At 49.1% G+C, this 18776-nt stretch overlaps 2 protein-coding genes across 8 annotated transcripts in view; one reads left to right on the top strand and one right to left on the bottom strand.

Moving 5' to 3' along the window:
- ANKFY1 (ankyrin repeat and FYVE domain containing 1) overlaps positions 1 to 8157 on the top strand; it is a 67497-nt gene extending 59340 nt beyond the window's left edge. For all 4 annotated transcript variants that reach the window (XM_065908469.1, XM_065908470.1, XM_065908472.1 and 1 more), the window contains 5 exons: positions 98 to 188; positions 489 to 613; positions 2282 to 2428; positions 3425 to 3515; positions 4041 to 8157. In XM_065908469.1, the coding sequence (XP_065764541.1) occupies positions 98 to 188; positions 489 to 613; positions 2282 to 2428; positions 3425 to 3515; positions 4041 to 4173 (587 nt within the window). In that variant the 3' untranslated portion in view covers positions 4174 to 8157. The remainder of the gene's footprint in view (positions 1 to 97; positions 189 to 488; positions 614 to 2281; positions 2429 to 3424; positions 3516 to 4040) is intronic.
- A 5-nt stretch (positions 8158 to 8162) lies between these two features.
- On the bottom strand, positions 8163 to 18414 carry CYB5D2 (cytochrome b5 domain containing 2). Of its 4 annotated transcripts, XR_010659605.1 has the most exons (5): positions 18153 to 18414; positions 14629 to 14769; positions 13383 to 13569; positions 8666 to 9132; positions 8163 to 8560 (listed from the first exon to the last, which is right to left on the bottom strand). XR_010659605.1 is itself a non-coding variant. In XM_065908475.1 (4 exons), exons 1-4 carry the CDS (start codon positions 18406 to 18408, stop codon positions 8494 to 8496), a joined length of 651 nt encoding a protein of 216 aa, XP_065764547.1. In that variant the 5' UTR covers positions 18409 to 18414; the 3' UTR covers positions 8163 to 8493. The 4 variants fall into 4 exon arrangements, 3 of the variants coding, with proteins under 3 accessions (XP_065764547.1, XP_065764545.1, XP_065764546.1); XM_065908475.1 differs by lacking the exon at positions 8666 to 9132; XM_065908473.1 differs by having other exon boundaries at positions 8163 to 9132.
- Between the last annotated feature and the right edge of the window lie 362 nt (positions 18415 to 18776).

The raw sequence follows: 18776 nt of genomic DNA on the forward strand, positions 1-18776 counted from the left end.
GAGTCCCATTCAATGGGAGGTTTGTGAGGCTGAGCAGAGTTGAGATGCTGTGTGTGTGTGTGTGTGGGCTCGCCCTGTAAGAGGATTTCCTTCCCAGCTCTTCATCTTGCTGTCATGCATGGCCGACTCAACAACATCCGGGTCCTTCTAACAGAGTGCACCGTGGATGCTGAAGCCTTTAATCTACGGTGAGTGTGTGTGATTTGGAGCAGAGGCCAGGACTCCACGTCCCCTGGTGCACCCCTCCGAGCTGGGTCACAGGCATCTTATATGAGCCCCAGGTGCACAATGCAGAGCTGGTCACTAGGGCACTTGACCAGCCTTTGGTACCCTGAACTTCTCTTTTTGAAAATACATTTTGGGAAAACTTTTATGACCATTGTATCTTTTAGATTTATCTGGCATCACAGAGTTCAGACAATCCCATTTCTTTTATGCATGATGGCTATGGCAGATACACACCTAACTTTTCCAGTTTGTCTTCTTAGAGGCCAGTCGCCACTGCACATTTTGGGACAGTATGGCAAGGAGAATGCTGCAGCCATCTTTGATCTCTTCTTAGAGTGCATGCCCGAGTATCCTCTGGATAAACCGGATGCAGAAGGAAATACAGGTACGTAGTGAGGCTCTTGTCGGTCCTTTCTTACTGGTGTCCCTTGCTTCCTAGAAAATCAGGAGCCCAGGCACATGTGTCATTATTGAAGGACACTCAGCCCCATGCATTTTGGCTGGGCTCTGCAAGTATCATCACAGATCCCTGAGGTGGAAGTTAGCAGTGTCTGACATTAGGCACAAGCACATCTAAAGTGTATCTCGTGCTCCAAAGCCATACCCGTGTCCAGACAGGCCGGCCCACCTGTTTCTATTGGCCTCATCTACCTTGTATCTAGTCACCTAGGTCCCTTCTCAAGCTTTCAGATCCCGAGAGAGAGAGAGAGAGAGGGGAAATACAGTTGCCTTACAGGTGCTTCAGAAGGAGGAAATGGGCCGTAGTACATATTCACAGAGAAGGCATGTTCTCTACAGATAAGGGCTGATGCTTGATTGAGGGGCTTGATAAACAGGCCTGTCTCATGGTAGTACTCTCACCACCCACAATCACTGTGTTAATTTGTGTACCTTTCATGATGCTTTTGATGTACTTTTGCATTCATTTTCTTTCTGAATACTCACAATAACCATATAAGGTAAGCAGTACATGGAGTGTGTTCCCATTTTTCAAGTAAGGAAACAAAGATGAAACCCAAGTCTCTCTCTTCCCAGCCCAGGGCTGTCTGAACTCTTTGCTGCTGCTGTATCCCTGTTCATGCCAGACAGAGCCTCTGTGGCCTTTGACAGCAGTGCTGTCACTGAGAGGTAGCCCAAACCTCAGCATGGGACCAAATGTTTGGTTGTTGCTTCTTAACCTTGGGAAGAATTCTTGGCCTTGATTCATGGACATGTTTTTAAGCTGGCAGTGGCGAGCCTGAGCTTCAGGGAGGTCAGCCCTGGAAGTGAGCTGTTGGCCCAGCACCTGCTCCAGCGAGCAGTGTGGTCCAGAAGCCGGCAAGCAAGCAGGTGCTTCATGCCCGGGCTTCTGAATTACACAGACCTGGTTTCAGATACCCAGCTCCATCATATTCCAGCAAGGTGACTGGGTATATTTTGTAACCTCTCTATGCCTGCTTCCTCCTTTGAAATAATAAGCCAATCTTTGTGAATCATTTGCAGAATTAAACAATTTAAATAAAGTATCTGTGAAACATAAGCAAAAAGGAGCTGCTTGTAGCTGTAGTCGTAGGGAGGACCAGGAGGGTGGGCTGGTCAGAGCCTGCGTGTCCACTGCCGGCACAGGAGAGAGGCTCCATGGGGTCGAGGAACTTTCTGGAGCAGGCTGACCACACTGGTTTATGGTTTTCTCCATATGTGCACACCTCACCAGTCTTTGGAATTTGTTGCACTGTGTGAAGAGTGTTCTGTTCAGGAGGAAGGCAGCTGAGACAGTGGTGCATATTTCCTGCAGTGTCTTCTCCCTCCTCGGTTCTCTTGTGGCCAAAGCTCTGAATGGGCAAGAGTGTGTCTCTGGAGCCCCCTGCCTTATGGCTGGTCCTTGGCTGCAAGATGTTGCAGATCCTCTGCAGAGCTCTCAGCAGAGCCGCAGGGCCCTCTGTGTAAAGGGGACTTTGCTAACGAATGTCCTGCCAGGGCTGTGTCCTGCCCTTGGCCATCTTCTGCTGGCCCTTTGGCAGGGCCAGGCTGGGCCCAGGTGGGCAGTAGCCCTGCGTGTGGTTTTATTCTCCAGTGCTGCTCTTGGCGTACATGAAAGGGAACGCCAACCTGTGCCGTGCTGTTGTCCGCTCGGGGGCCCGCCTAGGGGTGAACAACAACCAAGGGATCAACATCTTCAACTACCAGGTCGCTACCAAGCAGCTGCTGTTTAGACTCCTAGGTGAGTGGCCTGCATTCAGCTCCATCAGTGCAGGCACCCCGGCAGTGTCTGTTACCCAGATGTACTGGTGGTCTTAAAATCTCAGGATGACTTGCTGCACAATCTGAGCTGGTAGTTTTCCTGGCACCACCTTGTTCAGGATTTTGTCTGTGAATGCCACAAAGCGCCTTTGAACAGGGGTGGGGAGTGTCCTTGTTAGCAGTCTCTTCACAGCATGTCCTGCTTTGGGGCCCCTGTCAGATTCCCGCTTCCCCTGATCCTAACGGAAATCCATCGGCTCCAGGTAGGTCTCCCTCCCAGCGCTCCTGGCTACGTGTCTGCACACCCTTCATCCTTCAGCCAATGCTGAATCTCTCCATCCTTCAGAACGGCCTTTGGTTCAGCCCCACTGACTTCCCCCCCCCCCCCCCCGTGTGACCCAATTAGAATAGGCAGACCTCAGTCAGTTTCCAGCCACCACAGTAAAGTGAATGTTGCAATGAAGTAAGTCAACATGAATCTTCGTGGTTTCCCAGTGCATATAAAAGTTATATTTACATAATACTGTAGTCTGTTGCATACGCAGCAGCACTGTCTAAAAAACAATGTTTTTATATATACTTTATTGCTAAAAAATGCCTAAACAATTAAAATAATAACATCAAAGATCACTGATCACAGATTACCATAACAAATAAAATAATAATGAAAAAATGTGAAATATTGTGAGAATTACCAAAGTGTGACACAGACCCACAAAGTAAGAAAATGCTGTTGGGAAAATGGCACCAATAGATGTGCTCCATGCAGGGTCACTACAGACCTTCGACTTGTAAAAAGATTACGGTATCTGCAAAACGCAGTGAAAGGAGGCATGCCTCTCTGTTGCTCTCTCGTCCCTCACGTCCCTCTGTGATGTGTTCCTTTGTTTCCTGGTGCAGTTCCCTTCTCCCCCTACTCCCTGGTCTAGCCGGACAGTCAGTATCTGACAGGAACTGCTCTTGTGCTGTGTTACAGATATGCTGTCCAAGGAGCCTCCATGGTGCGATGGCTCCAACTGCTATGAGTGCACTGCCAAGTTCGGAGTCACAACACGCAAACATCACTGGTGAGACCCATCCCCAGTCACCCGCCAGAGGAATAAGGAGATTTCTGCTGATGGCTTCTGCCTTTCCCCATGATAAACCATGAACCTGTCAGGGCCCGGTACTGTCCTGGGAAAAACCTGCCATGGGACCCTGCCCACGTCTAGAGAGGTAGGGAGGCCAGCAGACACTCAGACTGGTGGCTTTCCTGTGGAATGCTGGGGTCCAACATCCTAGGCAGCCGGTCAGGCCTTGCATCATCTTCCCCAAGTGTGAGAGTTCTCTGGCTCTTGCTGAGCCTGTCTTAAGCCTGAAAGTAAGAGGCTTTTTCTGGATCACTTTAACTTAATTACTGGCTAGAATTTTGTTATCATGGACTGTCAATTATACAGGCCTCGGTGCGAGTGAGCCGGCAAGGGGCAGAGCTGACTGCAGAGTACCAGGCACGGGCTCGCGTGTCCGCTGCGGGGGCTGCTGTGACTGCTCACGTGCCCAGCCGCAATCTACTCTCAAGAACCCCCTCACACCTCTCTTCTTTGCCTCCACAGTCGTCACTGCGGACGTCTTCTTTGCCATAAATGCTCGACCAAGGAGATCCCTATTATAAAGTTTGACCTGAACAAGCCGGTGCGCGTTTGCAACATTTGCTTTGATGTCCTGACTTTGGGGGGGGTCTCCTAGTGAGCCCCCAGGAAGTTCCAGGCCACATCCTCAGTCGCCTCCCCAGCAGCTGCTCTGCTCACCAGCCTGGCCCCACCCAGAGCAGGAGCTGGCCGTCGTCTTCCCGCGGCAGGAGACTGGAACAGTTACGGACCAGGTGACAGAGCCCGTTTCAGATGATTGTATGACTGTCAGCGTGTTAGACCACGGTCGAGCTCGCTGGACGTCTCACTGGTCGGGCCAGGCCTTTACGCCTAAGTGGTAAATGTGATAGGAATTAGACCCCATTCTGCTAGCGATGTACAAGGACACTTGAAACCCATTTTCTCTCCCAGTAGCTTAGTGTCCATCTCAGAGCATTCATGACGTCTCCTGCCTGGGTGGATGTCCCAAGCCGAGCCTGATCGTAGGAAGTCAGTGTCTGGCTGCACAGCAAGAGCTGGTTTCCTCTAGGGTGAGTGGCTGTGGACTTCTCTGCACAGTGTTTTCATAAAGGTAAATAGGATCCTCTTGGCCTGAAGTCTCTCACTCTTTTTTTTGTTTTTTTGGAAAAGCTAAGCTGTATTTTTAGTGAACTACCCCTTTAAAAAAGGTGAAATCTTTCTAAACAGGGTTCAAAGATGAGAGCTGAAAAATTGTGGCCTTAACAACTGAAAGCTTTAGCAGTATTCATGCTGCTGGGGTGTCCAGCTGCACTCTGCCATCTTGACACCTCCTAGCAGCCGTCTTGTTCTCTCATCTTGCCATGTCCTGTCTGTGGAGTCCTCAGTTACCTGCCGCTAGGCAGTGGTGGAGAAAATGCACTTTCATTGTGCTGCACTTTTTATATAGCTGCATTACTGGTGATTCCAATTTAAAAATCCATATTCAAAAATACCCTCACATATCTGTGCATCAGTGATTCTACCAGTCAGCTTTGACTGGACCTCAGCTCACACTAAGTCTTAAATGGAAAACTCCCTTGGAGTGTCCTTTGGAGCAAGAGAGTCACATGGGGCCAAGTGAGGAGAGAGGGAATCTGCAGCCTCAGACCAGCAGGTCCCATCTCCTTGACATGAGTGTTTCTTGCTAAAACCTTCCAAGTTACTCTGTGAGCGCCCTCATTCCTGGGTCCCAGCTCTGCGTAGGTTCTTGATCTGCCCTGTGAGAGCCACCAGCCAAAGGCCCTGGCCAAGCGTGTGTGACCCTGTTTTGGAAGGCTCGTGTGCTGAATGAAGCCCCTGGAATCCGTCAGGCCTTAGTCGCTGCTAGTACATATATATTAACCCTGAGGTGTTAAACTTTTTTCTTTTGAAGGTTTGGCCAGTTTTTTAAAAATGCACATTTAGAGAGAAACTTATACCACTGCTTTAAAAAAAAAAAAAACACTCTGAGATGAACAATATGTGTTGTACAGCTGTGCTCAGAGATTAACAATCTCAATCATACATACTGTTTTTTTCAGACATTTAGTAACCACTACATTTTTTTGTTTGTTTGCATTAATGAAGTGTGCATATATGTGTAAAAGGGACTAAATATTTTTTTGCAGCAGTCTGTTTTTTTTTGTTTGGATAGTGGGTATGTTCTCCATGTCGCTGTAGAATTTATACATCCTGTTGCCTAAATATGTGTGTAAAATGAGCTGATAAACCAGAGTGCTACTTTTTTTTAATATTTCTGTGATTTATAAGATATATATGCTTTCTATGTTAATATGAGCTTGTGCACAGTGTTTCAAAGAAAAAAATTAATTACAAAGACTTCCCTATCCCCCAAAGTCTGTGACCTATTTCATACCGAATTTTTCTAGAAAAACAACTGGTCTTGGCAAGCACTTGACCATGTGGAGCATGTGTTCAGTTTCCATTTTCTGTTGCTTGAACAGGGCCCGAGTAAGTAGGCCTTAGTCAGGTGGTTTGATTCTATCACTGGAAAGTAAGGTAATTATGCTTCAGGTATGAATCGAGGTGGTCAATACTTTTATACCTGTTCTTTGACTGTCCGTGATGCAGAGAGGATGATGGGAATTCAATGAGGGATGAGGCTGGTTGTCCTGCCCCTGTCATAATATACCAATCTCAGTAACAATCTTGCCTCTAATTACACTCTAAAAAAAAATTCTTAAAATCATGTTTGAAATTGTCAGGCTTGTTTACCTTCAGAGTCCAGGGATAGTGATGGTACTTAGCCTCCACGAGTTGGAGGGGATGTTTTGTGAGCTCTGCGGTGTCTTCAGAGTGCATTCTTGTAGATCGAGAAGAAGCTGCTTTCCACAGTCTTAGGCTCTCCCTGACACATGCCGATGGGTGGGAGGCCACACTCTGAGTTCCTCTTGTGGTGGCTGCTCTGGGGGGACTTGACATGCTATTGGTCCTCTTTGTGTTCCCCAAGCCGTCGAACTTGACTCTAGAACTGCCTGGCTGTTCTTGTCACAGTTTAATCTAATCCATAGCTTAAAACTCAGTTTTATTCATTCAGAAAGTTGCCAATTGTGAGTGAGTAGAGCAGAAAGACTAAACCTGATTGAAATATAATCTGCTGCATCAGTCAACATTGTTAATGCTAAGTTAGCTTTTTAACTGCCGCTTGCTCATCAGATCTATGAGAAAGTGTATTCTTAAGTCTTTTTTTTCCCTTAAAGATGAAGGTACAAACTGTGTGCTACGTTGTAAACAGAGTGGCTAAAACTAACTTACAATTATCCTCGAATACAGGAAACTTCCCACAAACTTAAGTGCCTGCGTTTAGGACTTCTTAATTTCCAGTTCTCTTTTTAGTGGTGTCTCACTGAATGACATGTTAGAATGTGTGTTCTGTCTGGAGTTTGTTGCTGGTGCGTTGTCAGCCCGTTACCAATTCAGTTGAGGCCAGACGAGATCGCCCAGTTCACCTGCCTCTCTCTCCAGGAGTGGGGGTCCACGTGACCTCTAGTCTCTACCTCAGAGCCCTGAGCTGTTCATGACCACCCTTTTCAGCATCCTCGCTCCTCCCCCCGAATGGGCTCCCTGTGTGGAGCTCAACTTGCTGTGGGTTTACTGCCACTCCTGGCTCACATCTCCCACCTGCCGTATTAAATGGTATTTTGCTCATCTCATCCATAATCATGACGTGGACGAAAAGCCTTGGGACATGGGAGAGCCTTGATCTCCATCTAGGTTTTATTTTTAATCTGGAGGAGAAAACCCTACTGAGCTATGTAATGATTAGATTTGAAAGGCAAACTCACTCTCCAGGTGACAGTAAGTAGCATGAGCAAGTAAGCAGGATGCTTCCATGACAGCCCCGCCTGGAACTCGCAGGTTGAGACTATGAGGAAGCTCGTGAGACAAGCTTTCTTCTGGGACCTGGGCTTGCTCCCCTCAGGACCAGCCCCTTCTAATCTGAGGCACCAAAGCTCCCCACCCCCAGCCAGGGAGAGGAGGAAGCCGAGGGCAAACAATTTCCTAAAGGGGTTTGGAAGCCACATTCTCATTTTCTGGAAGTAATTCAGTGAAGAGCTGACTTATTTGACTAAAACACTTATTAAATTTCCAGAAGTTATCATAGATGCCTTAAAGACTTTCTTTGAAAGATCATTCCCTATACAGTTACTTTTTTGTGTGGCATAAGCAATATACTAACCTGTTAAAACAGACAATGTTGGTGTTCTGTAGCTAGGGAGTCTTGAGTTGGTAGCCTGCTCAACTCAATAACTTGACATCGTTTTTTGGGTAGATGTGAGTTGGCTGTTACCATGACATTCATCCCTGTGTGCTCTACCACGGGGGAGGCCTGGGCAGAAACTGCAGGCACATGTTTAGGATGATCACTTTGGCTTCCAAGCCATTCCAGGTGGTGGTCAGTGTGGGGCGTGGTGTGGGGTCAGTGGTGGTCAGAGGGCATCAGTAGGACCATGGCGCTTATCAGCATTGTTTCTTTGGAGTTCGTGTAATGGAATGTATTTTTCAAATATTGATATTTGCATTTTCTGTAAGAAGTCCTTATAAATAAAATGAGGTAAAATTGTGCATTTAAAGTGGAAACCTTAATAACATTTGTAGTTCCTTTTAATGCAAAAAGTACCAATAAGAATTAAAAACAAACACACAAAATGTCTTTAAACTCCTGACATGTGAATACATTTCTTTAACAACTCCCCTCCAGGAAAGTTAGAATTTCCAACACTTTTTTCAGAAACACATTGTTGACAGCAGTGAAAAAATAGCTGTTGTGGGCATAACCACCAGCTGCCTGGATGTACTGTGCTCTTGGCCCAGACTTCAGCTCATGGTGACACCCATGACCACAGCTGCTCCAGCTCAGCCCCCTGACCCCACTGCAGCTCTCCCGCAGACCCTGGAAACTCCCTGACTCAATTATTTAGGAGCGACTCGAGAAGATCCATGGTGAGGTTTCTGCTGGCTGTGGTCTGAAGGGAGGACCATGACTGTGGGTTTCAGAGAAAAATAAGGCAAGATTAGGGGTTTGCAAGCTAAAGTCTTGTGATCCATTCCCCACCCCCCCATACAGTCGCGCAAATCCAGTAGCTCACCTGGCCCTCAATGCTTTCTTGAACTAGTGTTTTCCTTTCCTTTACCCATCCTCCATTTTGCTCACCCCTTGTTCAGGCTAGATGTAGTGATTGATAAATCTCCTTTTCTGGTGGCTTCTCATAATAGGCACTGTTAGGGGCTTTTGTGAAATAGTCCAAAGTAATCCTAACAGCCATCCTTGAGGAGAACATTGGTCATATTAGGTCAGTAGATACTAAGTGAGTACAAAACAGGCAAGTGGCATGATTTCTGTGCCTCAGTTTTCATGTTTATGAAATAGAAGTGACCATGGTTCTTCTGGCTCAGCGGGTTGCCCTGAGGAAGGTGATCCGTAGTAAGTGACGCGTCCTCCCTCCTGGGCAAGCACGAATTGCGGTGTGCACAGTGAGGTCCTCCCTGGGACAGGCCGGTGGAGTCGTGTCTGCTGCCCGTTTGAAGGAGTCTGGGGGCCCGGGTAGTAGAAGTGCTTTCGAGGGTGGAAAACAGGTTAGTCCATACATGGCTGGGATGACTCTCGTATGCCTCGTTTTGTTCCTTTTCTTTCTCAGTTTGTCTTTGGAAAGATCTAAACATCTCTGAACCTGGCCCCCATGCTGTCCCCGCGCTCCTCCCCCAGGAGTGGCCTCTGGCTGCTCTAGCCAGGGTTTCACTCCGCCACACTGTGAGCTCCCTGAGGGCCAGAGCCTCACTCTCCTCCCAGCCCCAACCCCAGGGGACACAGGCGCTTGGTAAATACTGAATAACTCAGGAGAGCAGTGGCAGTGACACTAGTCCTTTGTCAACCTGGGGCTGAGTTACCAGGATGCCTCAGACACTGTGCTCAAGGGTGTGTGGGACCTGGAACAAGTCCGCCTCCTATTGTTTGTCCTGTTCCAGGAGGGCAGACACACACCAAACTGGATACAGGACCATGGCACTGAATCAGGACAAGAACCTTGAGTTCTAGGCTCAGCTTCACTGCTTTGTGCCTTTATCAAGTTCTTCAGGCCGTGCTTGCCTCATCTGCCAAACAGAGCAAATAGCACACTTCCCATGTGCCAGGTACAGTAGCCATGGGGCTACACAGCCAAGTAATGTTCAATCCCCATCTCTTTTAAAGACAGTCTGCAGTCCAACGCGAGAGGTTGGCAGGAAGTTCATAGTTACAGGGCACTGTGATGGTTGTTACTTTAGAAGTGAACACAGAATTATTTTCTTATAGGAAAGCACGTCTAAATCCACTAGTGGGTTGACAGTTGGTGAGGCCTTCCAATTGACTGAGTTACCATGGAACAGAGCTGGACAGACAGCACAAGAGGTGTCATTCCAGGTAGAAGGGACAGCCTGGGTGAAGGTGCTGCACGCAGAAAGCAGCAAGGTGAAGGCTGGAGGGCTCCGAGCACATGGGAGGGGGTGGGAGACAGAATGGAGGCTGAGAGAATGGACCACAGGAGGGCCTCCTGTGCTGCTGAAATTAGCACCTAATCTCTACAGATGCACGAGCCAAGGAAGAGGTTTAGTTGGAGAATAATGCCCTGATCAGCAGGAGATGACTTGGGGTGGGGGGGGGCGCGGTGCAGCTGCGGGGTTGCAGCTGGAGGGAGGAGTTAGAGCCAATGAGAAAGGAAGGCCTCAGCCACAGGAGTGCTGGGAGCAGGTAAGGGGGTGGGATCGCCAGGACCTGGAGGCTGGTTGGGTGGAGTCCTTTATGTGACGGGGCTGCTTTAAGATGGTGATGGTGGAACCAGCCAGGGAAACCAGAAAAATCTTGAGGAAGAAGATGAAGATTGGATGCCAGCACTGTGGAGTCCGCGGTGCCTGCAAAAATGATCAGGAAGGCTGCCCAAACTAGACGACAGCTGAAGGAAAGAAGCCAGAGGGAAGGGTTGTGTGGAGGACAGGAGGCTGAAAAGGAACGCTGGAGGGAGATAAGGGAAATGAGGAAAGAGCCAAGGGGCGCTTGCATGAAGGCCCTCAAATGTGACAGGTCCAGGTAGGTAATCACTGAATGTGGAATGGCTTTGCCAGCACAGAGTTGAGCCTGCTGCTGAGCAGAGGGCAGAAGCCGGGCAACTGTGTTACACAGCAGATGGGGGCTGAGCAGCAGAGACAGCGAGCATGCGCAGCGTTTTCAAAAGCTTCATTGGGATGGGCAGTGGGAAGGGTGGCCCTTGAGAGGAAGGGGATATATGTATGCATATGGCTGATCCACTGTCGTCAGCAGAAACTAACATCATAAAGCAATTTTACTCCTAAAATTAATACAAAATCTTTGCTGGGGCAGGAGGTAGGTATGGTATTTGGTATTTGAGAGGAATCTGGCGTGAGGGGAGGAAGTGGGCTGTTGAATGCACACTTAAGGGAGGGAGGCAGGAAGAGGTGAGAGGTCCTAAAGGGCAGGTGAGGAAGATCCTGGGCAGCAAAGGGTGCCCGGAGCAGGGTCCAGGGGTCAGGAGCTGCTGCGGCCATAGGGCAGCAAGCCACTCTGGTTAAGGGGAGGCGGCCTCTGTTTTCCAGTCAGGGGACCTGGAAAGCTATTAAGTGAGATGAATGATAAAGGAGAGGAGACAGAGAAAGGAAGAAGCATAGAGAATGTTTGGGTCAACAGCTGAGGGGATTGGGAGGTGTTGAGGTGAAGGTGCAGACAGGGAGACTCTGAACCTGGATTCATGCCAGGTTCATTTCCTTATGGAATGTAGGAACACTCCTTGCCCCCAGCTGCTTAACTTGAATCCAAGAGGTAATACATGAACTGGGCCCAGTGTGGGAGATTACAGATGACCCTGGACACACCACCCACCGTCCAGGCTGTTGGTACTGGCTTTTGCAACCTTGCCCAGGATTGGATGTTGTGCTGCCCAGGGTCTGTGTTAGGGCTGTGAAACTGCCTCTGAGTCAAAATGCAGACTTCTCCCTTTGAAAGCACACCATCCCAAATGGCAACCCGCTCCAGTATTCTTGCCTGGAAAATTCCATGGATAAGGGAGTTTGATGGGCTACAGCCATGAGGCACAGAGTCAGTCACAACTGAGCACGTGTGTACATACAGATGTACGTCCCTGAATTGAAGTGTTCAAGAAAGGAATGATATCCTTGCTTTAGATAGTGGCTTTGCGGCTTCCCTGGTGGTCCAGCAGTTAAGAATCCACCTTTCAATGCAGGGAACACGAACTTGATCCCTGGACAGAGAACTAAGATCCCACATGCCACGGAGAACTGAGCCCATGCACAACTACAGTCCCCACACGCTGCAACGAAGACCCAGCGCAGCCGAATTTTTTTTCAATTAAAAACACAAAAGACTACATAAATTGTTGCTCTGTTCAGAGACATCTGGATTTGCTGCATCTACACAAGCAAACGCTTTTCCATTTCCAGAATCAGCCTGTCTTGTTTCACCTCTATATGGGTCCAGCTCAGATTAACTCAGTGTGGCTTTTGGTTGTCAATTCATGTTTGCCTTCAGGCACAGGTCTTACATATAAGAATGGTTGTAAAAGGGCTCACAATAGCACACGGGGACCGGGAACAGGGCTGTGTTAGCACTGTTCATTCATTTGGACTTTCTGGATGTGTCTGCTTGTTTCTGGATGGTGAAGGAGTGCCAGAGCCCCTGATCCTGACTGGGGTGGGCGTTACAAGCAGGGCCAGGCCAGCGGCTGATCTGGCAGCCCAGGAGTCCCTGGGAAAGAAGCTGTTGGAGCGCAGAGTCCTTTTGTGTGCCGGTCCAGTGAGTTTCAAGTTGGTCATATTTGTGCCCATCAATGTCTGCCAGTTCCAGAGGAGAAGGAGACCCAAGGGACAGCGGCAACAACAGACTGACCAGTACCAGGCAGGGTGCCACGCGCTGGCCTCAGTCACCAGACGGTGAGCCCGCAGGGTGGGGCAGGAGTCCTGTCTGCAGAGTAGCCTAGTCTTCTAGGCTCGCTTGTTCACGTAGGAGCCATCCTCTGGCTTGTTAGGGCTCTAGGCAGGGTTCCCTGGGGGTTATGGACACACAGGCTACAGCTTAGAGGGGGACAGAGCATGTGATGGCAAGGGGTGGGCAGCCTGGGTACTCCCCCAAGTTGGGGTGGTCCAGGTCCCCACGATTTCTGTGCATAGGGTTTTCCGGCAACTGGTCACTCGGGGGGCCGGTTGTTCTCACACACACACAGTGGGGCTTGACACCTGGCTTAAACAGTTTCCTGGGAACGCCGATCCAGTCTCTGCTCACACCTCCACTAAGGAAAGAAGGAAAGAGGGCTCTTACAAGCACTAACTCCTGAGTGTCTCTGGAGAGGGGAGGGAGGAGGCAGTGAGCCAGGCCTTGTGAGAAGTGAAAGCCATTCCACTTCCCATCTTGGTGTTTTCCCAAGGTGATGGTCTGCAGTGTTCACCTGAACTTTCATGCTCTCCCCCCGTACCCACCCCGGCTTCTTCCAACTTCCCCTTCTGAGGGCAGAGTCCTCCTTTCTCTGTGCTTCCCCTGGCCCCAGATGTCTGCCTTCCCAGGAGACAGCCCCACTTTCCTGCTTGGTTGACAACCCCAGTGAAAGGCTCCCCCTCCCTCACTGGCTTGGGAGTATCTCAGAAGCCCTGTCTGGCTTAAGAATCACTATCCCAGGGCACATGGGTCTTGACAAAATTCTCCTGGATTAACTCTCAACTTATGGCCTCAGGGAGCAACTCAGACCAGATGACCTAGAAGCTGGATCTGGGGGAGAGGCGGGAGGAACAGATGGGAAGCCCATTTACCTCTGCTGGGAACACCAGAACCGGCTACCCCTGATGAAGCTCCACTCAGCGTTGCACGGTGGGAACCTCTGCTTCTCTATCAGCTCCTGTCTGTTGGCTTCCAAGCCTTTGGTCATCATGGCTTCTGCCTGGGTCAGTTCTGGGGTGGGGAGCCCATCCTCTCCGTAGAACCTTCCTATCACCCTTCCTGTGGCGGCAGGAAAGCTGACATCAGCGTGGTGGTGGGCAGGGGCAGGACAGAGGCCTCTCCTGCAGAAATCCCAGGAGAGCTTGAGTCCCCAGGAGAGCTCTGCCCCTGGGGCTCTATGGTGGCCAGCTGGCTGCTGGTTTATCAGGAGCTGGCTGGAAGGATCTGTGGCACCTTCTGCCCTGACATCTCTCAATGTCTTACACCACCCTGGATAGAAGCCTCCCTGTTCTGGGTGTAGAGACCTCCAGGACAGAAAACATAAATCTTCCCGCCTTCCAGACATCAGTCCCTGAGAGTAGAACCACCTGTCACTCGTTTTCCAGTGTTTCACAGCGCTTGAGGTGAGCAGGTGTTCAGTAAACGCTTGACGAATGTATTGCTCATTGCATAACATTTTTGTGGCTAAATTCTTCCCCACATTGAATTATTTTGTCTTATGTAACATAAATAAGTCATCCATCGAGCGTTCACTCAGTATCAGGAGCTTTGCTCGCACTTTACCAATGTTTTGTAATCCTCATACACCCCTATGAGAGAGATATCAGTGCCCCATGATCCTGGGAGATGGACCGGGAGATGCAGTAGCTGGGGAGTCTCTGAAGCTAGTAAGTAGGTCTTACCCCAAGCTCATGCTCTCCCCCATCCATCATTCTTTTCTGGCTCAGTCCTTCAGTGGACACATTGCATGGACTGGTTTTAGTTTAAAATCTGTCAGAATTTGTAAGGTCTAAGCAATGGCAGCAAGAGCAGCTTCAGGAGGCCAGAGCCAAGAAGGTATCAGTTCTTAAGATGCAGAGACTTTTATCTCCAAGTCCTAAAGTACAAGTGGCCTTCACTAGCAGCCCCTGTCATATGGCAAGAGAAGCAGCAGAAAGCACTTCTAGAAGGTTTACCCAGGGACGTCCCCGGTGGTCTGGTGGCTAAGACCCTGAGCACCCAACGCAGGGGGCATGGGTACGATCCTCAGTCAGGGAATTAAGATCTCACATGCGGTGCAGTGCGACACATTCAAGACAACTAAATGAAATCTATGGAAATGACCTGCAGAATACCTACCCATGAATTTGTAATTCTTCTCATAGAATGAAAGCCAGTTTTGGAGTGTCAGCATCTCAGAAAATGACAGGTCGGATACATCATCTACAAGGCCTGCTTCAGAGTAGTCCCCGGTCACAAACGCTCTGGATGCATCTCGGCCTGCAGGAGAGATGTTTCCAGTAGATTAACTTGTAAATCACCAACACTATACCAACTCAAGAATCTATTTTCTGAGAAATACGTCCCCAAAACCCTCACTCCCCAACCCCAAGCAAAGCCGATCCCTCCTCCTCAGTGACAGATGATCCTGGAGACACATTCTGGCATGTACCCCATTCTTTCATTGACTTTCAGCAACATTTCACACGGCGGAGTCCCTTGGCTTCCGTGACATTACAGTCCTGGTTTTCCTCCTACCCCTCTAGCTCGTTTTCTACCAGTCTCAGGGATCGATTCTTGTTCATCTCTTCTGCTCCATCTACACCCTCCACCTGATGATCTCATCCACTCTCGTGGTTTCAAGTAGCACCTCGATACCAAAGGTGTCAAACTTGTATCTTGAGCTCCAGACCTGTATATCCAGTTGTCTGCTCAACATTCCTTAGAGGACTTTCAGACATCACAAGTTCAAAATGTCTACACGGCATCCCCAGTCCCTGGAAACCTGCCTCCAATCTAATACTTCCTATCTCAGTTCATAACTAGTTGCTCAATCCACAAGTGCAGTCCTTGACACCTCCTTCATCCCTCACATCCAGTTAGTTCCCAAGTCCTATAATTTCTTCCTAAATAGTTCTTGTATCAGACTACCTGGCTCCATCTACCACTAAGCAAGCCCAGGCTGCCAGCATCTCTCATCTAAGCGATTAGGGTAAAGCCCAGAAGGTTTCCCTGTGTTTATTTCTGTTCTCCACTAATCTATTTTCTGTATAACACTTAGACTGATATTTTAAACAAATTGATCATTCTCTGATCCCTGGTCTGGAAAGATGCCACAGGCTGCAAAGCAACTAAGCCCATGCACCACAACTGTTGAGGCTGTTCTCTAGAGCCCAGGAGCTACAACTCCTGCAGCCCGTGTGCCCTAGAGCCTGTGGCCTGCAACAAGAGAAGCCTCCTCAAGGAGAAGCCCGTGGACCACGATGAAAAGTTGTCCCTGCCTGCCACAACTAGAGAAAGCCTGCATGCGGCAATGAAGATCCAGTGCAACCAAAAAATATAAATCAAGTTAAACATGAGTTACCATATGACTCAGCAATTCCCCTCCTAGGTATATACACAAGAGAACTGAAAACACATGTCCACAACAAAACTGGTACATAATGTTCATAACAGCATTATTTATAATAAGCAAAAGGTGGGAAAAACCTAAATATCCAAGAAATAATGAACAGATCAACAAAATCTACACAACAGAATATTATTTGGCCATAAAAAGGGATAAAGTACTGATAGACGCCAATACATCATGAATGAACCTTGAAAACATTATGCCAAGTGAATGAAGCCGGACACAAAAGGTCATAAGTATGACTCATGAACATGAAATGCCAGAAGAGGCAAATCTTTTGAGACAGCAAGTAGATACTCATTGCCAGGGGCCAAGTAGTCAGGGGATGGAGAATGACTCCTAACAAAAATGGGGTTTCTTTGGGGAGGTGACAAAATGCCAGTAAGACAGTGGTGATATTTACGCAGCTCCCCATGCTGTGTGGGCTTAGTTGCTCAGTCCTGTCCGACTCTTTTGTGACCCCATGGACTGTAGCCCACCAGGCTCCTCTGTCCATGGGATTCTCTAGGCAAGAATACTGGAGTGGGTTGCCATGCCCTCCTCCAGCGAATCTTCCCACCCAGGGATCAAACCCAGGTCTCCCATATTGCAGATGGATTCTTTACTGTCTGAACCATCAGGGAAGTTCAAGAATACTGGAGTTGGTAGCCTATCCCTTCTCCAGAGATCTTGCTGACCCAGGACTCGAACTGGGGTCTCCTGCATTGCAGGCCAATTCTTTACCAGCTCAGCTACCAGGAAAGCCCAACTTCCCAAGTTAAAAACCACTAAATTCTACTGTCTAAAAGGGTGGAGTTTATACAATCTGAATATCTTAATAAAAATACTGACTGAGCAAATGAATAAGGGAATGTATCTACTTCCCTACTGTGTGTAGGGGGTTGGGGACAAGGTGAGCTAATGGTGGTGGTTAATAAATGGATGGTGAATAACATGGGACACAAAGGAACTCACTCTACAGGAGAGCACATTGCAAAAGAAAAATCACCCCAGAAAGGGAGAGCTTTTTGCTCACACGTGCCTACAGTCGTGACAGCTGCATCAGGGCATGGCAGGAGAATGCATCCCAAAGTGTCCTCACCTGGCAGGTGAATAAAACACTTGAATTCAGTTGCATCTCTGCTACTCACTCACTGGGCAGCCCTGGGTAAGTCCTTTCCCTCTCTTGGACTGTTTGAGGACCTCAGCATCATCAACTGCACGTAATTCCTTCTCTGTCAGTGCTTCTACTTTTCAAGTTCTCCCTAGAGACGGGGACATGCCTTGTATTTAAGTGCCAGAGGCAACTTCCCAACTCCCCAGAGATAGTGACAAATGGACAATGCTTATTTAATATCAGCTTAGTCACTGGCCTTAGGCTTGCTCCTCCTTTGCTTTTTCTCTTTTAATCTGGGAGGTGGTCATTCCTCTAGGCTGGTAAAGCAACATCTCTAAAAGGCATGGTTCTAGTTAGGACTTAGTTGTGAGGGCTTTAGGCAAATTACATCCTCTAATCCTCCCCAGCTGTAAAATAGGGTTAGAATAAGTCTCATATGACAAATGTTCTTTGTGGCCTAATATATGCCCAACTTTGTTCTAAGTATAAAGATGGCCAGACTCCTTCCCTGTGCTCTAACCTGATGAACTTTATCTGGCTGCACCAGATCTTACTTGCAGCACGTGGGATTGTCAACCTTCCCTGCAGGTGGCATTCAAACTTCTAGTTTCCTGACCAGGGATCCAACCTGGGTCCCACGAAAGTCCCCTGATAAACTTCTTTAAGACAGATATAAGCATTTGTACTAGAAGTAAACCAAATGTACTATTTTTAGGGAAACCTGGGATGGGGGAAAGGAAGTCACTTCTCACTAGGACACATTGAATAAATGATTGGAATCAGCTGGGGAACCCTGAGGGCAGCGACTCATCTCTGTGCCCTGAGAGCCACGCAGTGTGGCCCAAAGCAGGTCCTGGGAGCTTCTGCAGGCGGGGAAAGAGTAACTGACAAGAGGCAAGTGATGTGTTTCTCCAACCTAGTCAGGAGGAGCGGTGGGGAAAGACAGGGAGAATAGAGGCCGGTGACAGTTGCCAATAGTCAAAACACACCAGATGGATGATGCAGCGGAGCCCGGGCCCCACGCTGGCCTGACGAAATGTGGGGAGGAAAAAAAGGAAATGAACACACGAATAAATGAATACGTGCATGAATGAAGCGCAGGCAGCTACCCGCCCGCGTCGTAGCAGGAAAAGGCGCGAACTGCCCTGCTAATACCTGCGAAGCCGCTATAGTGGGCCCCGGGCTCGTAGTGCCTCCGGCCAGAGGACACATCGTAGACGCGGCCGAGCAAGGCCAAATAGAGGCCCGGGTCCCCTGGCCGGCCGCGGTAGCGGGCCAGCTCCTCGGGTATGAAAAGGCGAAAGTCGGCGCGGGGACTCCACCAGCCCATCAGCCGTGCGGCCATCGCCGCCGCTGCCGCCACAGCCACGGCCAGGCCCAGCCAGAGTCCACGCCCGCCGAGACCCGGCATTTACGCAGCCGTACCCCTCTTGGCTCCTCCGAAGTTGCCACCTCTCGGTCCACAGCTAAGATGGCGGAGAACCGGCCGCAACGTCACCGGCGCGACGCGCGCTTTCCCGGGTCCGCATGTCACTTAGGGGACGATGGGGCACTGGAAGGGAAGTCTTCGGCGAAAAGCTCACTCCTTGGCTCCAACCTTCCTTGTACTTTTCCAGCATAGCTAGCGATTGCTGAGAGATACTAAGGAAGTGACTAGCGAGAAGATATTCTGGCCTGCCGGTTGTCCGCCCCCAACAAAGATGATAGCAAAGGAGGCTGCAGGTTACGTAGACGTAATGACAAAAGCGCCCTCTTGGAAAACAGGCTGTCCCGGCTTGC

This window comes from Muntiacus reevesi, chromosome 18 (genome assembly GCF_963930625.1).
Source record: "Muntiacus reevesi chromosome 18, mMunRee1.1, whole genome shotgun sequence".
NCBI classification, from domain to species: domain Eukaryota; kingdom Metazoa; phylum Chordata; class Mammalia; order Artiodactyla; family Cervidae; genus Muntiacus; species Muntiacus reevesi.